Source organism: Monomorium pharaonis, unplaced genomic scaffold, assembly GCF_013373865.1.
Source record: "Monomorium pharaonis isolate MP-MQ-018 unplaced genomic scaffold, ASM1337386v2 scaffold_104, whole genome shotgun sequence".
Taxonomy (NCBI): domain Eukaryota; kingdom Metazoa; phylum Arthropoda; class Insecta; order Hymenoptera; family Formicidae; genus Monomorium; species Monomorium pharaonis.
In genome coordinates, this window is record NW_023415368.1 from 1 (window position 1) to 24779 (window position 24779).

Genomic DNA, 24779 nt, shown 5'->3' on the forward strand with positions numbered 1-24779 from the left:
AGAGAAAGACGGTTATAGTTTCTATTTTAAAAGATATATTTTTTTAATTATTAATTTTTGATCCACATATATATATACATATATAAATAAATGCAAAATACATATACAAATTATAAATATGATGGAACTGTAATGGATTTACTATATATATAATATATATATATATATATATATATATATATATATATATGTGGTGTATACATATTATAAACATTGTATGTACGTAGATTCGAAGTGTCTGCTAAGAATATGGCGGACAATATAATCGACTAATCATTATTTGAATCTAAACAAATTCATAATTTTAGAACAATATCAGTAATTGAAAACCTTATTTAGAAAAAGTAGAAAATTGATACACAACATGCGTGTTTCATACATTCGAGTACATTTTTATTAATAGCTGTCAAGCGAAATGTGATTTTCCGCAATGTGGATAATCATTGAGTCCAGTCAAGCCTCACATATGTGCTAACTCTACGCCATAATCCTGTTGGATGCCTCGATCCTACGCGTATGTCTCGACACTCACGATGCGGCTTACCGATCGTGGTCCGTTTATTATTGAGAATTGAATTGTTTTAATTAAAGTTGGAAATGGACTAGCTCACGCCTAATTAGGACTTATAAGTGTATACAAAACAAATAAAACAGTTGAGAAACAATTTTTTACAGTGTTGACGTTGAAGCGCAGTTTCAATCGCAATTAATTCATTATTAATACTCTGTACACATGTGTGTCTTGGTACCTTCTCTACTGTAATTTCTCTAGAAAGTATATTTGTATGATTGCTTATATTTTAGAAAAAAAATTGTATATATAAACTTATAACTATAATTATAGTTTAAAAAATTTTTTTTTTTAGAAATTCATAGAACAAAATTATCGAATTGTGTGCACATTATACATAATGTTAAAAGAAAAAAAGTTTATTTAATTTTAACTACTTCATGCAATTTTGTTTTCAAATATCCGCAACAGACTCAACATATAATTACATTACAAAAATCAAACAAAATAACTGAGATACTCGAAACAATGAAATATTGCAACGTTTTTTTTTTTATAATGATAATAATTTAATAATTATTTTCTCTTGTTTGGTGGTCTTCCCAATTAAGTTGTAGCAGAACCGTCTTCTGGCTTTGACTTAAAACTTGTTTCTCTTTCTTTCCAAAGAGCGTGAACGTGTGCTTTATTTTAAAGTCAAAGGAAAAAAACGAAAGAAAAAAATATCTAATGTAAATTAATAATTAAAAAAAGCAATGAGAAAAATTTACACAGGCATTTCCACCAGAAGATGGCAGCAGCACACTCAACCGTTCTGTTAACAGAGATTCCGACACTGCGCAGGCACACTTCAACTGCCAATCGCCTCTATTTCTGTAGACGTCGAGGCGCGTGTGCCAGAGAGACCGTTCAGTCAGTGCGGCTTAGACTTCAGCCGGACGGAGTCTAGGCTATACTTCGTTCCCGGCGAGTGACACAGTAAGTACATGAATTGCTGACTGAACTCGACTGCACGTTCACCTCGATTTCGTTCACTGGCATGTCGTTGATACCTGGTCAACGCGTGTTCAGTAGTGGTCCACCGAAACTGGAGTACAATCTCACTAAGAACTCTGAGTGTGCCGAGTGAACGGTGTGTTGTAATATACATGGAAAAGTGTGACGATTTCGTAATGAGAGGAACAGGAAAAATCATTTTCCGATCAATTTCCTGACACGCAATATTTCGTATTGTGAATACTTTACTGGGACGATAGAGAATACATAATGGAGATGACGAATCTATTTAGTTTTAAGTTTGCTTATATAATTTCTGTTATAGCATTTTTATTAATTACATATTAGTAATTGTATTGAAATTACCGTTTAGATCGAAAGCAAATTATATGGTTTAGAATATTTCGTTGAATCAATAAAAGAACTATTTGAATATTACAAAAATTCTTAGAAAAAATATTTTATTATTTTGTCTAAATGAAAACTATTATAAAATTCTATGTGAATAAAGTTTTCAATTAAAAATACAAAATTTCAATTCTATATTATTCATGGAGTAATAAGATGCTATCCTATTTCTATATGTACACAAATACAGAAATTTTAGCATATTTTGCAGTTTATTGATTAGATTTCTTTTCTTTGTGAATAGTTTATTTTAATTTTGAAGGCTGTACATTTAAAAACAATGGATTTCATGCCTGCAAAAACATTAAATATAATCGGTACAGAAATTTTAACTTAAAAACTTTAAACATAACAGCAAATAATTCTCTTCAAGATAGAAATTTCTTAAGCATTACGTTACCGAGAGTTATGCCACTTATCTATTTGCACAAGTGTTCGAACAATTCGAACAAAGTCGTAAAAGCCGCTGCACATTAGTGGTAAATCTTTGCAGTTAAAGCGTATATTAATGTAGGGTCAAAGGTCGCGCTTTTCGACATGAAACGTGCCAAAGAAATGACATTCTTATCACTTAAGAGCGAAGATAGCACTGTTAGGAAGATAGCAATTCAGATTTGAATATTTTTCTATTGAGATGTGTCATCCTTGAAGGATACAAACACTGAGAAAAGAACAAATTTAATGAGACATGGTTTATTGTTAGTCAGATCAATAATTTGCATAACCTGTTTCCATCTACACATAGTAACTTTGAGTTTACAAAATATAGAATAAGAATCGAAATTGCGCGCGTTCACTGACATAGTCATAAACATTTGCAAAAGGAGAGAAACAGCTATAATAATTCTCATTATTTCCCTTTGAACAGAATTTGTATGATCTTTGGATTTATTCTGAATAGAGCTCTAAATCTCTATAATCTATTGCTCTAACAACGTACATAAAATGTATTATTGATGTAGAAAATTTCTCAACGTCACAACCAAAATTTATCATTCATTTTTGTATCTGCTAAATTTTGACTGTTACATATAAAATTTATAAATTCTATTTTCCTTCTATCTTGATTAAGTGCAAAACATATGCACATACTTGTGAATTTTCATACACAGACAATCTTTGTTGTAGTTACAAGATTATTTTTGAGTAAAATATACAAGAAATAGAAATGTAATTTAATGTAATTTAAAATTTTAAACAAGTATATTATAAAATATTACTTTCTTATGAAAGAAAAACGAAAAATTGCAATAATTTTTTGCATTTAATGTTTTCTTTTTAAAATTACGTATGTAAGCGTAAAACACATTTAGTGTTGTATAAATACGTTTAAGTCACGTCTCTGACGTAAACAAGAACGTCTGACTAGTTTATGCGATTCCAATAAAATCGAGAATTACGGCATTTAATATTAAATATAATATAAATGTTGATAAATGCTTCAAAAAAATTTTAATAAAATAGAATAAGTAATATAATAAATATAACATAATAAAATTAAAATGCTTGATGCTTTTTTACACATGGAAACTAATTTTTAATTATAATTTTTTTTATTATTACGTTAATTATAATTTTATAATATTTTAATTTTAAATTAAAAAACTAAATTTGGTTAATCATAGATTATAGTTAACAATTTGTTTATTCTTGAATCAAGGAATAAATTATTTAGATAGATTAAACAAGATGTAGAATAATCAGTTTTTTTTTTTATGATTATGATGAATGAATTAGACATTCATAGTAGACTATCAATTCATCGACGAGATAGCCTTCACTGCAATGTATTTCGACGGCCAATCGTGTATATACGCACGACTGACGCATCGTGGAAATGCAGACAGCACGTGCGTCTCATGTTGCATGTATGCAATGTTTAATATACTTCTATCTCGTCCTCGCTTTCTCGTCATCTCTTTCGTCTTTTCTGTTATTTTTTAGTTTCCGTAAATTGTGTTTTATTCATCGTATTATTAATATATATTTTTCAATTTATTTTATATATTTTTTAACTTATATAATTTTATTGATTACTTGAATAAACTACATCAAATTTTAATAATCGATATAGACGATAACAATATTTTTCAGGATAATTTATAGATACATATAGATGAAGATAAATCAGCTTTTTCGACAGATTCTGCGTGGGCGAGGGTCTCATTATATGGAATCGATACAGCTCTAACATACATATTGGCCTAGTCTTACTATAATCGTTCTTCTATAAAGAGTGAGCCAAGAAACGGTGCCAATGAACTCCAATCTTTTCTGTAGCGTATTCTATTTTTATTTGATCTCTTCTCATACACATTCAATTATATTGATCATAATATTTTTATTCCACAAAATTCCAATTTATGGAAATCACGGAAAATTATATTTAAAAAAATATTTCTCTTTGTTCTTCTGACATATATTCATACTTCATTATATTCACAATTTATAATTATATTCCTAATGCATTAGAAGTTTTTAATACATTTAAAGTTTCAGGCTTCAAACTTTAGAAACTTAAAATTTTTTTTCGAACCTTTGAATATTTGAAATTGTCAAAAGTAACAGCCCTATCATACGTATATCATTACAAAATTAGAAATACAAACATTATTTAATTTATTTTTAATATCAACAAATCACTAAATTAAACGATTAAAATTTAAAACAATTATCACACAGCTATTATATATTTGTTCTGCAAATTTGCATTTTGTTAATTTTATTATATTAATTGCGTATAATTTGTTTATATTATTATAAGCAACTATGTAAAAATACTATTTTTATGTTGAAACTTTTTATGTTGAATATATAGATAATAAATCAGCTGTTTGTGAAAACACAACAGATTGCTACAAAATTTATAGATATTTGCATTACAAGTGAGAAAAGTTAACTATTTCCTTCAAGTGCGTTCACCCGAACGAGGAAGAAAATAGCCGATTCGCACACGTCCATGTCCCACACTTGCGGGCAATTAGCCGACTCGCGGTAATTAGCATCGCACTAGTTACACAAATATCTATTGTTACATGTGTGTCGAAATGTTGGCCCTTGTGAAGTAATAGCTGAGAAAAGGATCACTTTTAGTACACAGATAGCAAAAAATACTATACATGTGCATATCTTACTAACAAATAAGTATCTTCAAAAATGCAATAAAATTTCGGAATTGCACATTATTCATAAATTTAATTGTTCGTTTCTTCTGAATGAATTAATAATTATCATCTTTTTATTTAATTATCTGGGCTGTTGCAGTTTAAACTTGTACCCCAATGATAAAGTTTGATAAAAATCGATCGATAAGAGTAAAAGTACGATTTTCTTCGTATCTGGTTTTCATATGTGTGACTCAATAAGAGTATACGAGATTGACGTGACGGTTGATATATATAGAAACTCTCTACTTAATTATAGTTTCGTATTCAAACCTTAAAAGATTGATTGGTAAAAATGAAGCCAGCTATTAGTCGTTATTCTCTGATTGAATCGCCATCCTATAATTAAATTGCAGGTATACATGGATAGCAGATCAGGCAAGACGTCCCCTGTCATTACAATTTGTATATACAGCAATTAATTTCTTTACATACTGATTTTTTATGCATTGATTATAAATTTGAATGATAACCAATAATAAGCGATGTAAATGATGATATTTATTTTCTAGTATTTAATAAAATTGTTTAATATTCAAAATAAAGAGACATTAATTGCTGCAAGGTCATCTTCATGTCAATTGTGAGCACAACAATCATTACACTACGGATGTGGTGAAATATGATTTATGTCAATTGTAGCCTATGAGAAGATTCTATTCGCAAATCAACTACACTGATAGTGATGAAGCAAAACGCTTTGAATATATATTTATTTTAAAATATTAATAGTATATAAATTATAATATAAATTTTAAAAACATGGAAATACGTTAGCTTCAAAAAAATCATTTTGCTAGATATTTCTTAGATATTTAATATTCAAATTTTTTCAATCTTTTTTATAATAAATAATTACAATTTTATATATTTTCAAATTTATTAGATTTGATACAAAAGCTGTATCTATTATTATTATTAAGATTAGACATTTGAATTCAATTTTTCAGCTGTCTTATCATGTATGCTGATCTATTATGCTTTATCTTTTTCTATCTCAATCTCATTTATCGCTAGTTCAATAGTTACAATCATAATTTTTTTTAATACAATGTAGCATACAGATGCAAATACATAAAGTTTGCATATGATATCACTAATGTTTTCGAAAAAAATTGCATCAAGTTTTCTCTCTCTCTCTCTCTCCCCCTCTCTCTCTCTCTCTCTCTCTTTCTCTATTTACATCACGTATTAAACAAAAAGTAAAAAAATAAGGACAACGTCGCGTGTTATGCGAACGAAAGGTGATTAGTTCACGCGATTAATGCGTGGATATGTCGATTTCGTAATCGACGCGCCAAATCAAGCAATTCATTTACGCCAGTCGAAGATTTCGAGGTCGCTAGAGATTGTATTCAGGACAAAGTTCTTGCGAAAATCTACGGGCACGGTTCGTCGATCGAAAGATCGAATGGTATATTCATCCGACGAAATTTCGAAAGTTCAAGCATAATAGAGATGATAACAATGAATTTAGCAAAAACATATAAATACAAAATCTCCAGTCCATATAGAAATTATCCATTCCACGTATTCTACAATTGGAACGTATTAATTTTTGTAATGTTGCAGTTTGTAAATGTATATCATTCTATTTCAAGACAAATACATTTTGCACAAAAATGTAAAACTAAAATATATTATAGAAAAAAAGAATACACTGAACCAAAACTGTACATAAATTCCAATGAAATATTCATTCTATTAATGAAATATTTATTAAAATTGGTCCAATGAATTATTTGATTATTATGACGTTTTATTGTAACAAAGAATAATTTGTTATATTAATAAATTTATTTACGATTAATGAAAAGATTTAATGTAATATTTATACTATTAACAAAAAGTTTATTGTGTCAATGAATTTTAGTCAATAAATGCCATACATTGATACTATTAAGAAAATTTTTTTCAGTGTAAAATATTATTTAATAATGCAAAGCACTTTTAGTTGTAAATAAGATTAATATAATAAAAATAATGACATTATATATTACTTTATTATTTTTTTATCATTATTATAATAATTTAATTAGCTTGTTGTATAATTCAAAAGAATTTATTGTAAATCGTAATCTTTTTAGTGTATTGCTGAAATACAGTACCGTGTATGTGTGCATGTGTGTGTACTAAACATATGTATACATTGCATCAATCTATCATTACATAAAACATTATAATTCGGATCAGAATTCCCAAAATGTTATCACAATGACAAATTTATATTCATAATCAACTCAAGAGTCTCTTCCGATGGCGTGATCACAGTAAATGATTTATTAACTGCGTGTAGATTTAATCGATTTCTGCTCATACGATCCGGAATGATAATTATGAATGCATTCCATTTGATCGATATGCAAAAGTACATCTTATCGACGTGACAAGTAATTTTCCGGTAATTCCTGGTATTACATACATATTTCTCTGATTATCGTATTCGCGATAGACTAAACAAACAGACTAGAGACGACATAAATCACCAATGTCTGAGAAAAAAATAAATTTCATTTTCTTACGGTTCATAGTAAATAATTTTGATATATGTATACGTTTATTATGCAAAAGCTGCTATGAATTCAATATATTGAGAGATATTTAACTAACATTTTTAAAACATATTTGCCTAAATTAGCATAAATATTACTATTGTTTTAAATGGAAAGACCAATGAATTAAATAAAATATTATAAAAACTAAATACTACATTTGATTAAATAAAACATTAAGGCATGTGTTTATTAAAGACCTATTAAACATATATTAAAAATATAAATAAGCCTGTAATTAATTACAAACCAATATTTAATCAAAATTCTCTAAATGACAATCAGTGTATTATCGCTGTTTTGTAGTCATACACTTATATCTGTGATAATTAGTGAATATTCACTACTTCACTAGTGATTTTGACTTCAATATTAATGTATTATTACTAATGAAAGATCAGTGTATTTATTTCACTGATTGATAAGCTATAAATCTATCATTGAAAATCAGTACATTTCACTGATTTTTGATTGCACTTTAAATAGAAGTACTGAAAAGTATATTTCGATTTAAATAATTTACTTAGTATAATTCTGTAATTATCAATTTGCTGCGTGCTAAATTGATATTAATTTAATCTTAAATCAACCTATTTCTTCGCATTTCTACTATTGTGGCGTTTAGTAAACGACAAACGACAAAGTTTATTCATGAGACAAATTTACTTGCTAATTTCTACTCGGAATTTATTTTACGTCATCGTATGTGAATAATTTCTTAGATATTTATATTTACTTAGCAAGTTTTTCTTAGATATTTATATCCTCTATAAGGTATAAACAATTTGTAAATTTACTATAAAACTCGCAAATTAATTTTCATTATATTTTTGATATATTTGAACAATTTACATTACAATTTTTTATTAATATTATCATATGTGTTAAAATAATCTACGTCACTGGATATAAAATATATATAATGATTAATAAAAATATTTTTTATAAAAAAAAATTTTAACGGTATTTTTACGTCAAAGCTATATGAAACGATATAATGTTATTTAGTGATTTACTATTAAAGGTTACTAATGACTTATTGAACGATCGTTGACCATTGATCATTCTTGTGAAAATTCCAGACTTTGTGTCAAGCGAATAATGTTTGATTTCTGATACGAACATCTCATTAATTCTGCTGCAGAGTGCATATAATCATCATCTTAAATCAATGTAATATTATCTCATATCCTGAATGTATATGAGAAAATTATATATTTAAGTTATATTACTTATATACTCAATTTTTTAAAATCATTTCATTTAATTTCTTTTTAAGCATTTATATAATATTTATTTAAATTACATTATATTATTTTATTAAATTTTTTAAAATGTATATACAATAAGAGTTTAACAAATATTATCAATTATTATTTTTATTGCTGCGTAATAATCATTTATTCATAATATTGAATTAGTGAGATTTTCGTATCAGAAATCAAACATTATTCGCTTGACACAAAGTCTGGAATTTTCACAAGAATGTCTCAGCGTTGCATATTTTCTACACAAGTAATGCAAATATTGCACGTAACTCCGACTTTAGTTGGCTCGCACGCTAAACATAGAAATCAACAAAGGCTATATGATCATATATGCATAGTAAGTTGAATACTATTCTAATGATCTTATTCAGATGCGCTTGTAGCTTACGCAGTGATGCAGCATTACGCTCAATGTCAGTTACAGATGCGTCAATAAGCCAATTTACAAATAAACTTCAATAAGTGTTACGATACAATTCGATCTTTCATGTACTTGATCGTTGTCAGTTCGCTCCTTCGGTAACAAAAAATTGATATTTCAAAACGTAAAATGACCAAAAGCAAATATCTCTGTTGTGTAGAAAATAATTTAACTTTTAACTCGTTATTTGTTAATTTACTATTATTTGCATTATATATAATCATAAAATAACGTATTAAAATAAGGCCAAATATTTACTTTGATCATAATATTATTTCCGCTTCTCTTCAATATAAGAAGACATTCAAATTCTAAACATTTACATGAAATTAACTTTATGTCACATTTAAATTTATTATCCTACGTATGTACAATTGTTGAAAAATAATTGAATAATAACAATCAAACTTAAATAATAGTTACTAAGAAATAATTCACAATTAAATTAAATGTTTGGTTAATATAATAAAATATTTAATAATATTAATAAACGTTTGATAAGCGTTTAGTAATCGATGAATTAATTACTATGTTTGCTTACTTTTAATATAAATATTAAATATATTTGGTTACATTAATAAAATATTTTATTAAAATTTCTTCAAAGCTTAATTATTATTAACAGTAAATTTTTCAGTATACATAAAAAGTATTTATTTCAAATAAAAAATGTGACGTTGAAAAAGAACGACATGAAACAAATCTATTATTATATTGCGACAATTCCTACAGCCGCTTGCTAGCAAAAAAATGTTAACGAAAAATTTCAGAAGTTTCTATAGACAGGCAATTTTACTGCTTGCATAGGGAAACAAAAGAAAATTCAAGAAGCGTCGGATCAAAACAAGAAACAAAATAGGAGAAAAGATCCTTCGTCTTCCAACACGCGACGCGTTACGTTCTTTACCTCGGCCCAGTATTTCGTGTATTGAAGTGATTGTAAAATGAACGCAGTATTACACATCAATACTACACATCAGAATTATTAAACCTAGCCTTACTTTCTTCTACATGTCACAAGTCATATTACTCTCGAGAAATCGCAATACTAAAATGTAAATTAAATACATGAGATAAAAGTTATAAATTAGCTTTAATTGTGATATTATAATAACTAATAAATATTACGGACATACTAAAATAGGTTATAATTTGTTTGTTTCAGAAATTGCCGGAATATCGACGGAAGTGCGTAGGTCAACAAACTAGAAAACAAACAAGAAAAGGACGCTTGAGTTTACGATAAAAACAATCATGCCGTAGAAAGTATTCTGAGAAACTGCAAACTGCGTCTGGTGATAACTCTTAAGACATCGTTATCGTGACCATATGATCGTTTGGAGTTCGAACTCGGGCGAAGACCGAGACAGTAGAAGAGAAAATTAGTTTTAAAACGCCAACACACTAGTCACCAAATATTGAAATCGACCTAAATAGTAAGGAAAAATAAACCATTTTGTAAAGATAAAGTAGAGAAGTTTTAATTTTTTAATTTTTTAATACGTTTTTTGAATAAAAAAAACGAAAAAGTGATAATATTGTGAACTCTGAAAGTCTAAACAGAGAACGTAACAGCAAAGAAAATGCATTCCATGCGTGCCCATCGGGCGTTAAACAAGCATAAAACGGTATTACAAATATGGAAGATTGCTACGAGATGTTTTGGCACGGATGTAGAGTACAGACCAATCAGAAGTGTCCTCGTCGCCAATCGAGGTGAGTAAATTCTTATTAATTTTTTGTAAATTGACATTATAGACACGACATATTTTTTAAATCAATATTTCAAGAAGATATTATAAAAAATTTATTCTTACAAAATTTGTTAAATTGTGGTAAACTTTTTTATAATTTTCTTGCACATATTATTAAAAAACATATTTTATTATTATATTATAATAATATTATCATTATTATTATATTAAACAAAAGAACGTTTTAAATTTTGAGTTTCAGAAATACCTCCATGTATCATTTTATTCTTGTCGCTTGTTGAATGTGAAACAAGAATAAAATGATGAGAGTAGGTTCAAGTGGTATTTCTGAACACAACTTAGACTAAAGAGAAAGATAAAAATATTTTAACTTTTTTAATGTACATTTACCGTGTTATTTTTTTTCATAGACAGATATTCTGTACATGATTTTCACGAAGCATATCTTGACTTCTCCAAATATATTATATTTCGTTGCGTCGCAATTAAAATTATTTAATTAATAATTCTATAAATAAATATCGAAAGACAAAGATTACAAGAAGAAATTTATCTCGAGTAGACAGATAAGAAGACACAACAATACATCACGTGCATTATTGCAAATTCATTTTGATAACGCTAATTAATACGTAATCAAACTCATTTCATCACTCGATACTTTAATTGACAGCAGTAATTATGAATATTTTATCACTACTATTTTAATACATTATAAATTTATATGGTACATGAAATTACAGCAAAATGTTGATCCTTTTATTGCTTTATTGTATTTCTCCATATATTGTATTATTTCATTTATGCTATTTGTAATTTGTATGTGTAAATTTATTAAAAACATATTAAAAAAGTGATAGAAAAAATTAATACATTTAAAATAGTTCCTAGTTTCATTGAAAGCAATCATTATTTTCATTGGCTACAATACATCGACGTTGCTCAAATGCAATTAATGAGTTAACGGATGTTATCAGTGACTTCTTGATGTTTTATGGTAAGGTTGTGTGCTTAATCAACACGTGAAATAGAACGGAATACATCTTACGCACTCCGTTTAATTAAACCATATACCATAATTTACTCATAATACATCTCAATCAATTTTTAGAGCTACAGATTTCTATTTTCATCATTATTTTAAAAATATTACAAGACTAATGTAAAAATGGCACTCATTTAAAAAAAATTTTTTTTAATATTAATGTCCATACAAAATTTTTAGCAATAAGTTTGATAATAAAATTAAATTTTTCTTAAAAGTATAAATAAAAAAATATCTTTTTTTAATTTTATTAATTTTTATTGCTAAACATATCAGAGAGCTTTAAATTAAAATATATTTTGAATCAAAATATAGTTATTGTAAAATTGAATGTGAAATTAAACGAAGCAAATAATGCTCGACTTTAAGTTAAGTTAATTTCTTATGATTTTGTAAGAAATCTTAACGTGTAGACGTGATATTTCAGGAGAAATTGCCATTCGTGTGTTTCGTGCTTGCTCGGAACTCGGCATTCGCTCCGTGGCAATTTATTCGGAACAGGATAAAATGCAGATGCATCGTCAGAAAGCAGATGAAGGTTATTTAGTAGGCCAAGGATTACCACCTGTTCAAGCTTATCTGAATATTCCTGAAATTATCCAAGTAGCTAAGGAAAACAATGTTGACGCTATTCATCCTGGTTACGGATTCCTTTCCGAAAGAGCAGACTTTGCTCAAGCGGTCACTAATGCTGGCATCAGGTTCATCGGACCCAGTCCCAAAGTCGTCCAACAAATGGGAGACAAAGTAAAATGTTATTGACAGAATATTTAACATCCGTCGTATTAAATGATATATTAAACTTTTATAAATGTCGACAAAACTGCTTATTCAATTAGCGTACTCCAAATTGCATTACTTTAAATTTTCTTTTGCGTAGTAAAATTAAAATTTTGAAACTTAACATCCTGCTAGAAATTTTTCAATTAATTTCAATTATTCAAAAATTTTCGAAAATTCTAAAGTCAAAGCACAAAAAATACAATGTAATTTAATCGATAGGTGGCTGCTAGACAAGCTGCGATTGAGGCTGGTGTACCTATCGTTCCGGGAACAGATGGACCGGTAACAAATTCTGATGAAGCGGTAGAGTTCTGCATGAAACATGGTCTTCCGGTCATCTTCAAGGCAGCATACGGAGGTGGAGGACGAGGTATGTCTGAGATGTCAAGAACAGTCACATAATTTTCATTTACTTAAGTATAAAAGAAATAAAATTTAGAAAGTGCCAATTATGCAAAATAATATAAGACACAATAATTTTCTATTGGTTTAAATGTAAAAGAAATACTTATAAAAATTTGAATATTAAACCTTGGAACTTAAAACACAAAAGAGCATCAGATCATTATATAATCTTTCTCAAAGAGTACTTAAGATTTGTTTATAGAAAAAATAATTCAACATTTTATCATTGATTTTGGATTTACTTAAGAAAGTTTTAAACTTTTGCATACACATAATTCACATGTGTATAAACTAAAATTCCTCTGAAAAATAAAAATAAATTTACCGTAAAATAACATAATCGGCTATAATCTTTAAAGATCATAAATATAAACCATATAAGATAAGAATGTTTTTCTCCTGATAACTGTTCTACCTACTGTACCTAGGAAGAATGTCTATTCGCTAGCGAACAATGTGAAAATTACTTGCAAACAAACTACGTTTTGACGATAATATTGTGAAACGACTGGCATACCTACTAGACACAAATGACTAATGCATAACTTAATGATTTGGGTAATGACTGTAATGAGTGTTTAAACACGTTATGTAAAATGCATAAAAAAGTCTTAGAAATTATTATGCAAATAATGATTTGAAAATGCTTTGTTTTTTTCAACATAATTAAAAATTTTCTCGTGAGAAAAATATTTTTATTAACACAAATATATATAATATCAAAACAGTCCATTTATTATTTTATCAAATAAATCTGTTTTTAATTTTGGCTTTTTTTGTTTATAACAAAAATCTTTTCTTCGTACTATCAATCAAATCAGTATAGTAAAGCTAATTATATATCATTACTATATTTTTTATTAATAGAAAAATAGAAATGTTTCCTTATTAAGTTTATTAATATAGTTTTGAAATAATAATTATGTAATACGCACTATTATTAAAATTATAAAATAAATATAATATTAAAATTCGACAAAAAATTCCATCATATAAACTCAAAAATTAAGGAATATGTATGCATACGTGTATGTGCATCTAAATTTTATAAAATATTTTGTCAAAATTTTATTAGTTATTAATTATATACCTAAAATATGACAAATTTAAAGAAATTTGTTGTTGCTTAGGTATGAGAGTCGTAAGACAAATGGAAGAAGTTCGTGAGATGTTCGATCGTGCATCATCCGAAGCGGCGGCTGCTTTTGGAAATGGTGCAATGTTCATCGAGAAATTCATTGAGAGACCCCGTCATATTGAAGTTCAATTACTTGGAGACCATGCTGGCAATGTCGTACATTTATTTGAACGCGACTGTTCTGTGCAGCGACGTCACCAAAAGGTCAGTGCCACGGTTAATTTTAATTTCGTGCAATCAGTTAAAGATTAATTCGAACATGAATTAAATATAATATTTTCAGCAACGTTATTTCTTATAAATCTGTCACAAACAATTTTTTATTTCTATTTAAAAAAAACAACATTATTTGCAAATTCATAATTTATTTCTAAAAATTATAAACGGTTTTATAATATGGATAAAGATTTTAAAAAAGATAGACCATTCATTGACAGTCAAGATTAGTAGTAGCACTTATATAAATTAACTTTGTTAACTCACACATATTTTGTGAAATTAGGAAAAAGGAACTGATATAATAATCTTAAAAAGATTGAATAATGCAAAACATTTAAACTATGTACAAGATATATGTTAGAAATATTATTGCAATAAGCAAACGTGACGTAAGAATTTTGAATTAGCAATTTTCTTTAATTCTATAAAAAAAATTAGAGTTTATTAGGTTTTTTTCAAGGATTTCTCAAGGCTTGAATACGAAAGGCAAGTACATTCACCGCGTTCGTTCGTCTTGTCCGAAACAAGGACAATGACGCAACCACACGTGATTTATGATTATAGTCTACAGGTTTACATAATAATTCTCAAATTAATAATAGCTCAACCTGCGGACTCGTTCAAACGGATCGTTATATATTTTTATTATAAATATGGCAATACTATCTTAAGAAATTCGATTAACATAAAAATTTGAGCATTAAGCTAAAAATTTTACAAAATACGTAGGTTGTCGAGATAGCGCCGGCTCCAGCATTAGCGCCCAAGGTTCGCGAAAAAATGACTGAATACGCCGTCAAGTTGGCAAGACACGTTGGTTATTCAAATGCCGGTACTGTAGAATTCTTGGTCGATGAATCTGGCAATTTCTACTTCATTGAAGTCAACGCCCGATTACAAGTTGAGCACACAGTAACTGAAGAAATAACCGGGTAATGAAATAGTTAATAAATCTAAAAAATGGGAAACATCTTTTCATATTTTTTCGCTATTTTCTCTTCTACTTTTTCAAAATAATTAAGTGTAATTGTAACATTAATACTGAAAAAAAAGTAATATATCCAATAAGATATGTAGTTGCGGACCAACTACAGATATACCCAATACAATAATATATTGCAGTATCAACATTGTACTTGCATTAACAGTAAATATTATTGTATTGAGTATTTTATGTAGTTGGCAGCCCACAATTACATATGTTATCGGCTATATTTTTTTCTGTGTACATTAATTGTTTATTATAATATTGCAAGCGTCAATTATTACGCTGTTTCATTTTTGTTCTTTCAGAATTGATCTCGTGCAATCACAAATTCGTATCGCCGAGGGCATGACACTTCCAGAACTCGGTATGACACAAGAAAAAATAATACCTCAAGGATTCGCAATTCAGTGCCGAGTAACTACGGAAGATCCAGCTAAAAATTTCCAACCGGACACCGGAAGAATAGAAGTTTTCCGTTCTGGCGAAGGTATGGGTATTCGATTGGACGGAGCTTCCGCATTCGCTGGTGCTATAATTTCGCCCTATTACGATTCGCTTCTTGTTAAGGTGAGAAATATAAAATAGAGAGTATCATATCGCTATAAGTCAGATACATTTAACTTTTAAAAATGGTATATTTATACTATTTTTGATTCTGTGTAACAAATAAATTAATATTAAATATTTAGATTATATTTTAATAATATTTTCAATTATGTTAATATTATCTGATATTCAATTTCCATTATTTTGAAGAGATTCATACACCGAAAAAATTGTATTCTAGAAACCAAGAGAATATTTTAAAAATAAAAAGAAAAGTCTATATATAAATTTAAAGATAGTTACTTAATTTTTCTATAATTTTAACCTTAACTGTAGAAATTTCTTTTTATTTTTAGAGTATTTCCTTGGTTCCTAGAATACATTTTTTTTAGTGTACTGATGTAGGGATGATCGTAAAGAAAAACCTTTTCACACACATGTATCTTTAAATATATAGATAATTTATCATCTATAAATCTAAAGAAAAGATATTCTCTATAATATTCTCTACTTTTTTAGGTAATTGCTCATGCCGGCGATCTTCAGTCATCGTGCGCCAAGATGAATCGAGCCCTTCGCGAATTCCGTGTGCGTGGAGTAAAGACGAACATACCTTTTCTATTAAATGTTTTGGAGAATCAAAAGTTCCTAAATGGCATCGTCGACACATACTTCATCGATGAAAATCCTCAGCTCTTTCAATTACAGCCAAGCCAGAATCGTGCACAAAAATTGCTCAATTATATAGGTACCGTCTTGGTAAACGGTCCGAGCACACCATTAGCTACTCAACTGAAGCCAGCGGACATCAAACCGCACATTCCGCAGATTGCTCTAGGTATATGATCGATCACCAATAAATTCGGCAACCATAATCAGGGATAAAATATTTTTTTAATTACAATAGAAAAATTCAGTAGCTGAATTCCAATCCTATTAAATTTCATTAGTTATTAAATTAAAGAATGTTCACATTAGGTGGACGTATAGACGAAACAAAATTATTCTAGCCATAATTAGAAGAGGCGTACGGAGGATGTGCTTTCATGCGTGGGTCAGCTAAACAGGGATTATATTTTTTTCTTTTTCTTTATTTTTTTATGTGAACAGGATGTCTACTAATTCTCTGATTAGATTAATGTTTACATGAAGACTGCGGTAAATTAATCCTGTGAATGTTTATGAATCAATAAGATTTTATAAAAATCCCTTTTAATTTTTAAAAATTATTAACAAATGACTAAAAACTAATTTTAAAATATTTATTAATTTTTATTACATTTTTCTGACATATATGTATGAAACTTCTCATCCTTTAACATCATTACATAAATTTATAAACACTCGACGTTACGTACTAAAGAATTATTTTTTTTTTAATTTTAATCTATTTGATTATTATTGTTTTTCAATAAAAGTAAGCAGTAACATTGAATCATGATATTAATAATATTGAGTAATAACATTGAAATATGATATTTACAGGAAAAAATAGTAAACATCCTTTTTACCTATCAGTAACAAATCGTTTCCGCTTTTCTGCTGGGTTTTTAAAGGAACACACTCGGTTTAAAAATCTAATTTTTTTTCTTTTCGATGTGTTTTTGTGGCTAAATTCCAACATAATTACTGCACCGCGCTACATTAAGCACACTGCACACTACGCGAATCGTAAATGGGCTCACGAAGCATCTTCATATGTCTCTACGTGTCATAATTTTAATAACAAATAATGAGGCATGCTGTTTTTCGTTACCAATTGATATTTAATCTGGTCAATAATTTAATATTTCATATGCATAATAAAAAAAACCTTTTTAAGTTTAAAGTATCATTGGTATACGCTATAAAAACGAGTGGGATAAATCCAGTAAATCGAGACAAATCCCGAAAATGTTCTCTTCTCTCTTGAAGACTCATCATATTTTTATACAACGACTTACATCTTTAAATATTAATTTCCCTTTTGTACACACTTCACTCTTTACCGCATGCTTTTATTTTTTTGTTTGGCAATTTTTTTAGACTTTGCTAAGCTTGCAGCTGCAGAAGAGACCAATGATCCTGACGTACCAGGTATGGTTACAGTGTTATATACATAATGCCTTTTCTTTATTTATATTATTTTAAGATTTAGTATTGTGCAGCTTGAGAAGCTAAAAACTGAACAGCGGTATAGTATAACAAAGATTTGTATATAATATACAAAATGTCCCAAAATTTGTAAATCAAAAAAATACTATATATAACAAGAAAATTCTCGAAAAATTAAAAAATTAAATAATAATATACATATATAAGTCAATGTGTACACTTCACAAGTAGAGATAAACAAATAAATGGTCAAAGCGGATTTTATTATAGTGCTTTTTATCAAATGTGTTAAATAAAATAAAAGTTATTTATACATTTTTATTTCAAGCAGTTGTTTATAAGATATAAAGGATTTTTAATTACTCAATTATATAGAGATCACATTTAAACGTTTATCTATTGTGTTATTTATACTACCGCACACGTGACAGCAACTGTCTAAATATTTAATATAAGTAGTTTGTGATTAGCTAACTTTGAACTCTTTGAATGTTTTAAAAATTACTTATGTTTTGAACTATTTTAGTTAATTTTTCAAGAATTTTCTTAATGTAATATTTTGTTTTATGAATTTCGGAACGTCTTGTACACGCAAGCAAAATTTTTTAATTAATTATTTTTTCAGATTTTGACAAACATTCACTTATTTCGTTAATTCGTGTTTTTTTTAATTTGAACGTAGAGTTAATATCAACAAATTTTTTAAATTGATTTCTATTCTTTCAGATTGGCAGATATTTATTTATTGGAATTTAAATAATTTGTTTTTATAAATATAAGTGTATAATTAATTTAAATAATATATTAAACATATCAATATTAAAAAAGTTGTTAATGCCATTAACAATATAAATATATATTACTACATTATATTAAAATATTGATTAATTACTGAGTTAACAATGTATTAATTTGTAAATGCAATGTAATATTTAAAATAATACTTAACAATTTGTTATATATATGTATATATATATATATATATATATATATACAATTACATAAAAATATTAATAGCATTTAACATAAGCAATAAATATTGAATAAAAATTAAATGACTTAATTTCACATTAAATTAATTTTAAAAAAAGTAATTTAAATATTTATAAATATCCATATTAATAAAACTCAATATTAACTATGTAAACTTTTATTTTATAAAAGATTTATTTTTTTGTCTTCTTTTATTAAATGTCTGTAATCTTCCGCTTCTCATTTTTCATACCTACTAACAACAGCACGTACTAAATAACAATCCGTTTCTTTTTAAAATTATCGAATTGACTCCTCTTCTGCACTCCTTTTCAGAATTTATGGTTCCTCCGAAAGGATTCCGACACATTTATAAAGAGCAAGGTCCGGAAGCTTTCGCCAAGGCTATTAGGCAGCACAAGGGTCTCCTTTTGATGGACACCACTTTTCGTGATGCTCATCAATCTCTTTTGGCAACTCGTGTTCGTTCGCACGATTTACTGATGATCTCTCCATTCGTCGCTCACAAATTCAATAATCTCTACTCGTTGGAGAACTGGGGTGGTGCGACTTTTGATGTGGCCTTAAGATTCCTACATGAATGTCCTTGGGAACGGCTAGAAGATATGCGCAAAGCCATTCCTAATATTCCATTCCAAATGCTGCTGAGAGGCGCTAACGCTGTCGGGTACACTAATTATCCCGATAACGTTGTCTTCAAATTCTGTGAACTGGCTGTGAAGACTGGCATGGACATCTTTAGAGTATTCGATTCGCTCAATTACCTGCCAAATCTTATCGTTGGTAAGTTTGAAGCTATCTAACTAATAATTTAATTCTTAATTTAATTTTTTTATGCGACTAAAAAAGTGACATTTTTAAAGTCAATACTCTTAAGTTACTTTAATTCGAATGCATTAATAAACCCGTTCTGTAAATTCGAAATATTTTCGGAATAAAAATTTCTTCGCTGTGTGTTGTGTGATGTTAAACATAAATTTGTTTTTAGGTATGGAGGCTGCGGGGAAAGCCGGAGGTATCGTCGAAGGGGCGATTTCCTACACAGGTGATGTAAGCGACCCGACTCGTACTAAATACAACTTAAAGTATTACACCGACTTGGCGGATGAGCTAGTTAAAGTGGGCACACATGTCCTGGCGATCAAAGATATGGCCGGATTGCTCAAACCGAGAGCAGCTGAGATGCTGATCGACGCGATTAGACAGAAGCATCCGGATGTGCCTCTTCACATACACACCCATGATACTGCCGGAGCTGGAGTAGCCTCTATGTTAGCCTGTGCGAAGAGTGGTGCCGATGTCGTCGACGTTGCCGTTGATAGCATGTCTGGCATGACCAGCCAACCTTCCATGGGCGCTATTGTTGCCTCTCTGCAGGGTACAGTTTATTAAATTTATTTTGAGCGAGCATTTAAAAAATAATGTTTCATATAATTTTATTTACCTTTGATATCTACACAATCTTTTTAAACAGTTTTCATTTTAACTTAAACGACAACGAACACTTTTAACATATTTATTATTTTAATTGCTGTTATGACGCTCCAATGTTTTAATCATTTTATTCAAATTAAATTTATTAACAGTAGAAAATCGGGATTATATATTAAAAGATTAGTATTGAAGCTGAGAAAATGATTAATAACTGTTACGATAGGAACGGACCTTGATACTAAGTTGGATTTACCTGATGTCTCCGAATATTCGGCGTATTGGGAGCAAACGAGAACACTTTATGCACCCTTCGAGTGCACAACAACGATGAAGTCCGGAAACGCGGACGTTTACCTCAACGAAATTCCCGGTGGCCAGTACACGAATCTACAATTTCAAGCTTACTCGCTCGGTCTGGGCGAGTTCTTCGAAGACGTGAAAAAGGCGTATCGACATGCCAATCTCCTGCTCGGTGATATTATTAAAGTCACACCGAGCTCCAAAGTTGTTGGCGATTTAGCGCAATTTATGGTTCAAAATAAATTGACCGCTGATGATGTTCTCAAGAGAGCCGAGGAATTGTCGTTCCCTAAATCGGTGGTCGAGTTTCTTCAGGGTGCCATTGGTGAACCTCATGGTGGATTCCCTGAACCTCTCAGGTAATATTTTGCGTACACGAATGCAATTTCTTAGTAATCTCTTCGTTGAATTAATTTGCGTAATTTTTGAACAGGTCGAAAGTTCTCAAGGATATGCCACGCGTGCAGGGCAGGCCAGGGGCAAGTTTGGAACCGCTCGACTTCGATGCCTTGAAAAAAGAGCTAAAAGAATCTCATCCGCACGTCACCGAAAAGGATGTCATGTCGGCCGCGCTTTATCCTAAAGTAACGAAGGACTACTTGAGCTTCAAGGAACAATTTGGTCCAGTAGATAAATTTGAGACCAGAATCTTCCTCACGGGGCCTAAAGTAGGCGAGGTATTCGATGTTACGATTGAGAAGGGCAAAACTCTCGGCATTAAAACTCTGGCGGTTGCCGATGATCTCACGAAAAATGGCGAACGCGAGGTGTTCTTCGAGTTGAACGGTCAATTGAGATCTGTGTTCATCAAGGATAAAGAGGCTGTTAAGGTAAACGAAAGTAGAATTTCAATATTATTCTGTACCATTAAGTTTTCAATCCATTAATTGAAATAAAATTTAAATGTTAAATGACAATTAAATAAGGTTTAAAGGAGATTATTATTTGAAAGTGAAGCTGAAAGTAATTAAAATAATTTAATGCAATTAAATTAAAATTAAATAAATGTTTCAAACAAAACGTAATATAAATTTTCATATTGTTTATGCAGGAATTGCATGTGCATCCGAAAGCAACGAAAGGTGACAACAATCAATTGGGAGCGCCGATGCCCGGCGAAGTGATCGACATTAGAGTAAAAGTTGGCGACACCGTGGAAAAAGGTGTGCCATTAGTTGTGCTGTCAGCCATGAAGATGGAAATGGTTGTGCAAGCACCCAGAGCAGGAAAAATCAAAAGTCTTGAAATTAACCAGGGCATGAGATTGGAAGGAGATGATCTTATCCTAACATTCGAATAGATTTTCGCGATAATGGATCAATCGTCTCTTAAAATCAAATCACATAAAAGCCAACACCAAATATTTATTGTTATTTACTTCAATAGTGTGGAAGATAAGATCTTCAACAATCTTCATACAAAACTAGAATTAAGATTTTCCGTTCAATCATTTTAATAACATTCTGTTATTGGTAATCACCGTTTTAACCAGAATTGTTAATGGCTTGACCAAAGTTTATTATCCGAAGATTTTTATCACGCATTGACAAACTTTTATAAATAATTATTAGGTTAATTGTTATTAATGCTTCTTAATAATTCTATTTTTTAAATCACTTATATGCAATATTACATCCTATAAAAGATTTTAAAGATTTCGTCTATGGATTAAGACTGTTATATTTAATTAAAAAATGAAGTTTACGTTTAACTAATTATTTCTCCAAAATAGCTTTTATTTTTATTAAATTGTTTAATGTGCTATATATATGTATATATATGTATATATATATGTGTATATACATATATATATAAGTTTATACAGTTTTATTTTGGAGTATTAATCAAAATATTTTTTAAATAACATCCATATATCGTTTATATTATACATGATACGAATGATTAATGTGATTAATACAAAGAGTTTTAGAAACAAGAGAATAAATTTTAGAACATTCTACTCACTATAGGAACAAAAAGTCATATAAATGAGTTCGAAACCTTTCCAAATTATAAATTTTCGTTCTGAATTTCTTTATTTATAACAAAATTTAATAGAAACATTTTATTTTAAAAATTGCTGGAATTTTCTTTTGTATCAATGCGTGCCTGATGTCTCATGCATTGTTGAAGTTCAAAAATTTCAAAATATTTCGTATTTTATTGTACAGAGCAATACGATTCCGGATAATACTTTTATAATAACAGGAATATTATAAACAAGAATTTTAAGATTTCCCTTTAAATAAAAGTTTAAATATCAAGAAAGCATACCGATCATGCAATTGGTTCTCTTTTGCCATTTTTTATTGATTGATATAATTATAATTTAAATTTTTTCCCACAAATAAAAGTATTAATAATTTAGAGTTTTCAAACATTTATATGACATTTTTTTCATCCTTATTTTTCCAATAAGTAGAATATGCTTTTAAAATTTGTTTACCTATTTCTAAAACATTTTGTATAATATCCTGTGTAGTTAAATAAAGCTATCTAGGACATATCTATTAATATAACATACACAATATTGTCTTAAGAAATTTACCTAAAAACTTACAAAATTCGACAATAATATTGAAAACTTCCAATGTAAAGCATTCTTATAGACTTTTTGTAAACAATTAAACAATTACTTCTTATATATTTAATTGCATAAAAGACATATATTATGTTCTTTTTTATAATAGAGCTGTAAGTAAAGTTCTAAAATAAATATAAATAACTTAGGTCAATTCAAAATCGATGTGCTCAGAAAACTAAAAATTTTTTTCAAGAAATAATTTTCGGTACATCGGTATCAATATTTAAATGCAAATCGTTTTTTTTTCCCCGACTACTAGATAAAACAATTAGATCAATGTGATCCCGCTTTACTTGTTCATGACGAGCAACGTAGAAAAAGATAGAAAAAGATCGAGTATCTCCTTCAGTTCGATTTTATATTAATTATAGCATGCATATATGTATAAGCGATTACCCTGATAATTTAATTACAATATCGAGCTAAACCTTCACGAATGATTTAGCAAGTATACATAGAAAAAAATAATTCAGGGTACAAAGACTAGAATATTTCTGAGAAGCCTTATCTTTGTCTTTTCAAGATCGAGATCAACTGTTACATCTTTTAAAAATAAATCAGCAACTAAATAAAATAATTTTTAGTAAACAAATTGTTACGAAAATTATTCACATTTTATAATTTTATCTTTTAATGCACAAGAATATATATAGACCAAAAATACATTTAACAATTTATAGATGTAAAATTATTTTAAAAAATTATTAAAATATAACAAGATAAATATGTATATAATTGTGCCATAGACATGGATATAATATTTTGATTGTACAATGCATGTTACAAATTTGTTATTGTAAATTATATACATGTTGATAATATATTTCTAACAAAGATAATTTTTCTAAAAAATAAGGAAATTTTAAAAATTGCATTATATAATTATATAAATACAACAAATGTAAAACTATGTAAAAAGTAAAACTATGTTTTGTATCTATTTATGAATGTATGAATTCTATCCTAATCGTTTTTAAAATTTAATCCTTCCCTTAGAATTAAATCTATTGTTTCTTTTCCTATCATAAAAGGATAATCTATTAGAAAAAATTAGGAAACAGCTTAGATAAAATTATATATTTATGAGTCACATATTTTAAGTTATTTTTAATATCTTTTTGTTGTATCATCAATTAAAAAATTGAATTCAAAATTGTTTGAATTGATTTCAAAAAATAATAAAATATTTGTTTCAAAGAAAACCTACAGTTTGTA

The 24779-nt window shown here is 28.4% G+C and overlaps 1 protein-coding gene across 4 annotated transcripts; it reads left to right on the forward strand.

Annotated features, from left to right (window-relative positions):
- The first annotated feature begins 1398 nt into the window (after window positions 1-1398).
- LOC105839415 (pyruvate carboxylase, mitochondrial) lies at window positions 1399-22638 on the forward strand. Of its 4 annotated transcripts, XM_012685708.3 has the most exons (15): window positions 1399-1489; window positions 10486-10756; window positions 10875-11036; window positions 12508-12827; window positions 13083-13233; window positions 14399-14610; window positions 15355-15557; window positions 15919-16180; window positions 16679-16997; window positions 18185-18235; window positions 19562-20029; window positions 20235-20624; window positions 20904-21339; window positions 21414-21810; window positions 22032-22638. In XM_012685708.3, exons 3-15 carry the CDS (start codon window positions 10904-10906, stop codon window positions 22278-22280), a joined length of 3591 nt encoding a protein of 1196 aa, XP_012541162.1. In that variant the 5' UTR covers window positions 1399-1489; window positions 10486-10756; window positions 10875-10903; the 3' UTR covers window positions 22281-22638. The 4 variants fall into 4 exon arrangements, with proteins under 4 accessions (XP_012541162.1, XP_012541161.1, XP_012541164.1 ...); XM_012685707.3 differs by having other exon boundaries at window positions 10486-11036; XM_012685709.3 differs by lacking the exon at window positions 1399-1489 and adding an exon at window positions 1496-1643 and having other exon boundaries at window positions 10486-11036.
- The last annotated feature ends 2141 nt before the right edge of the window (window positions 22639-24779 follow it).

Coding starts and splice junctions, on each gene's coding strand:
- LOC105839415 (XM_012685707.3), top strand. CDS start 10,904: ATGCATTCCATGCGTGCCCATCGGGCGTTAAACAAGCATAAAACGGTA. Junction 20,625..20,903: donor TATTGTTGCCTCTCTGCAGG/GTACAGTTTATT, acceptor CTGTTACGATAG/GAACGGACCTTGATACTAAG. Junction 21,811..22,031: donor AGGATAAAGAGGCTGTTAAG/GTAAACGAAAGT, acceptor TTGTTTATGCAG/GAATTGCATGTGCATCCGAA.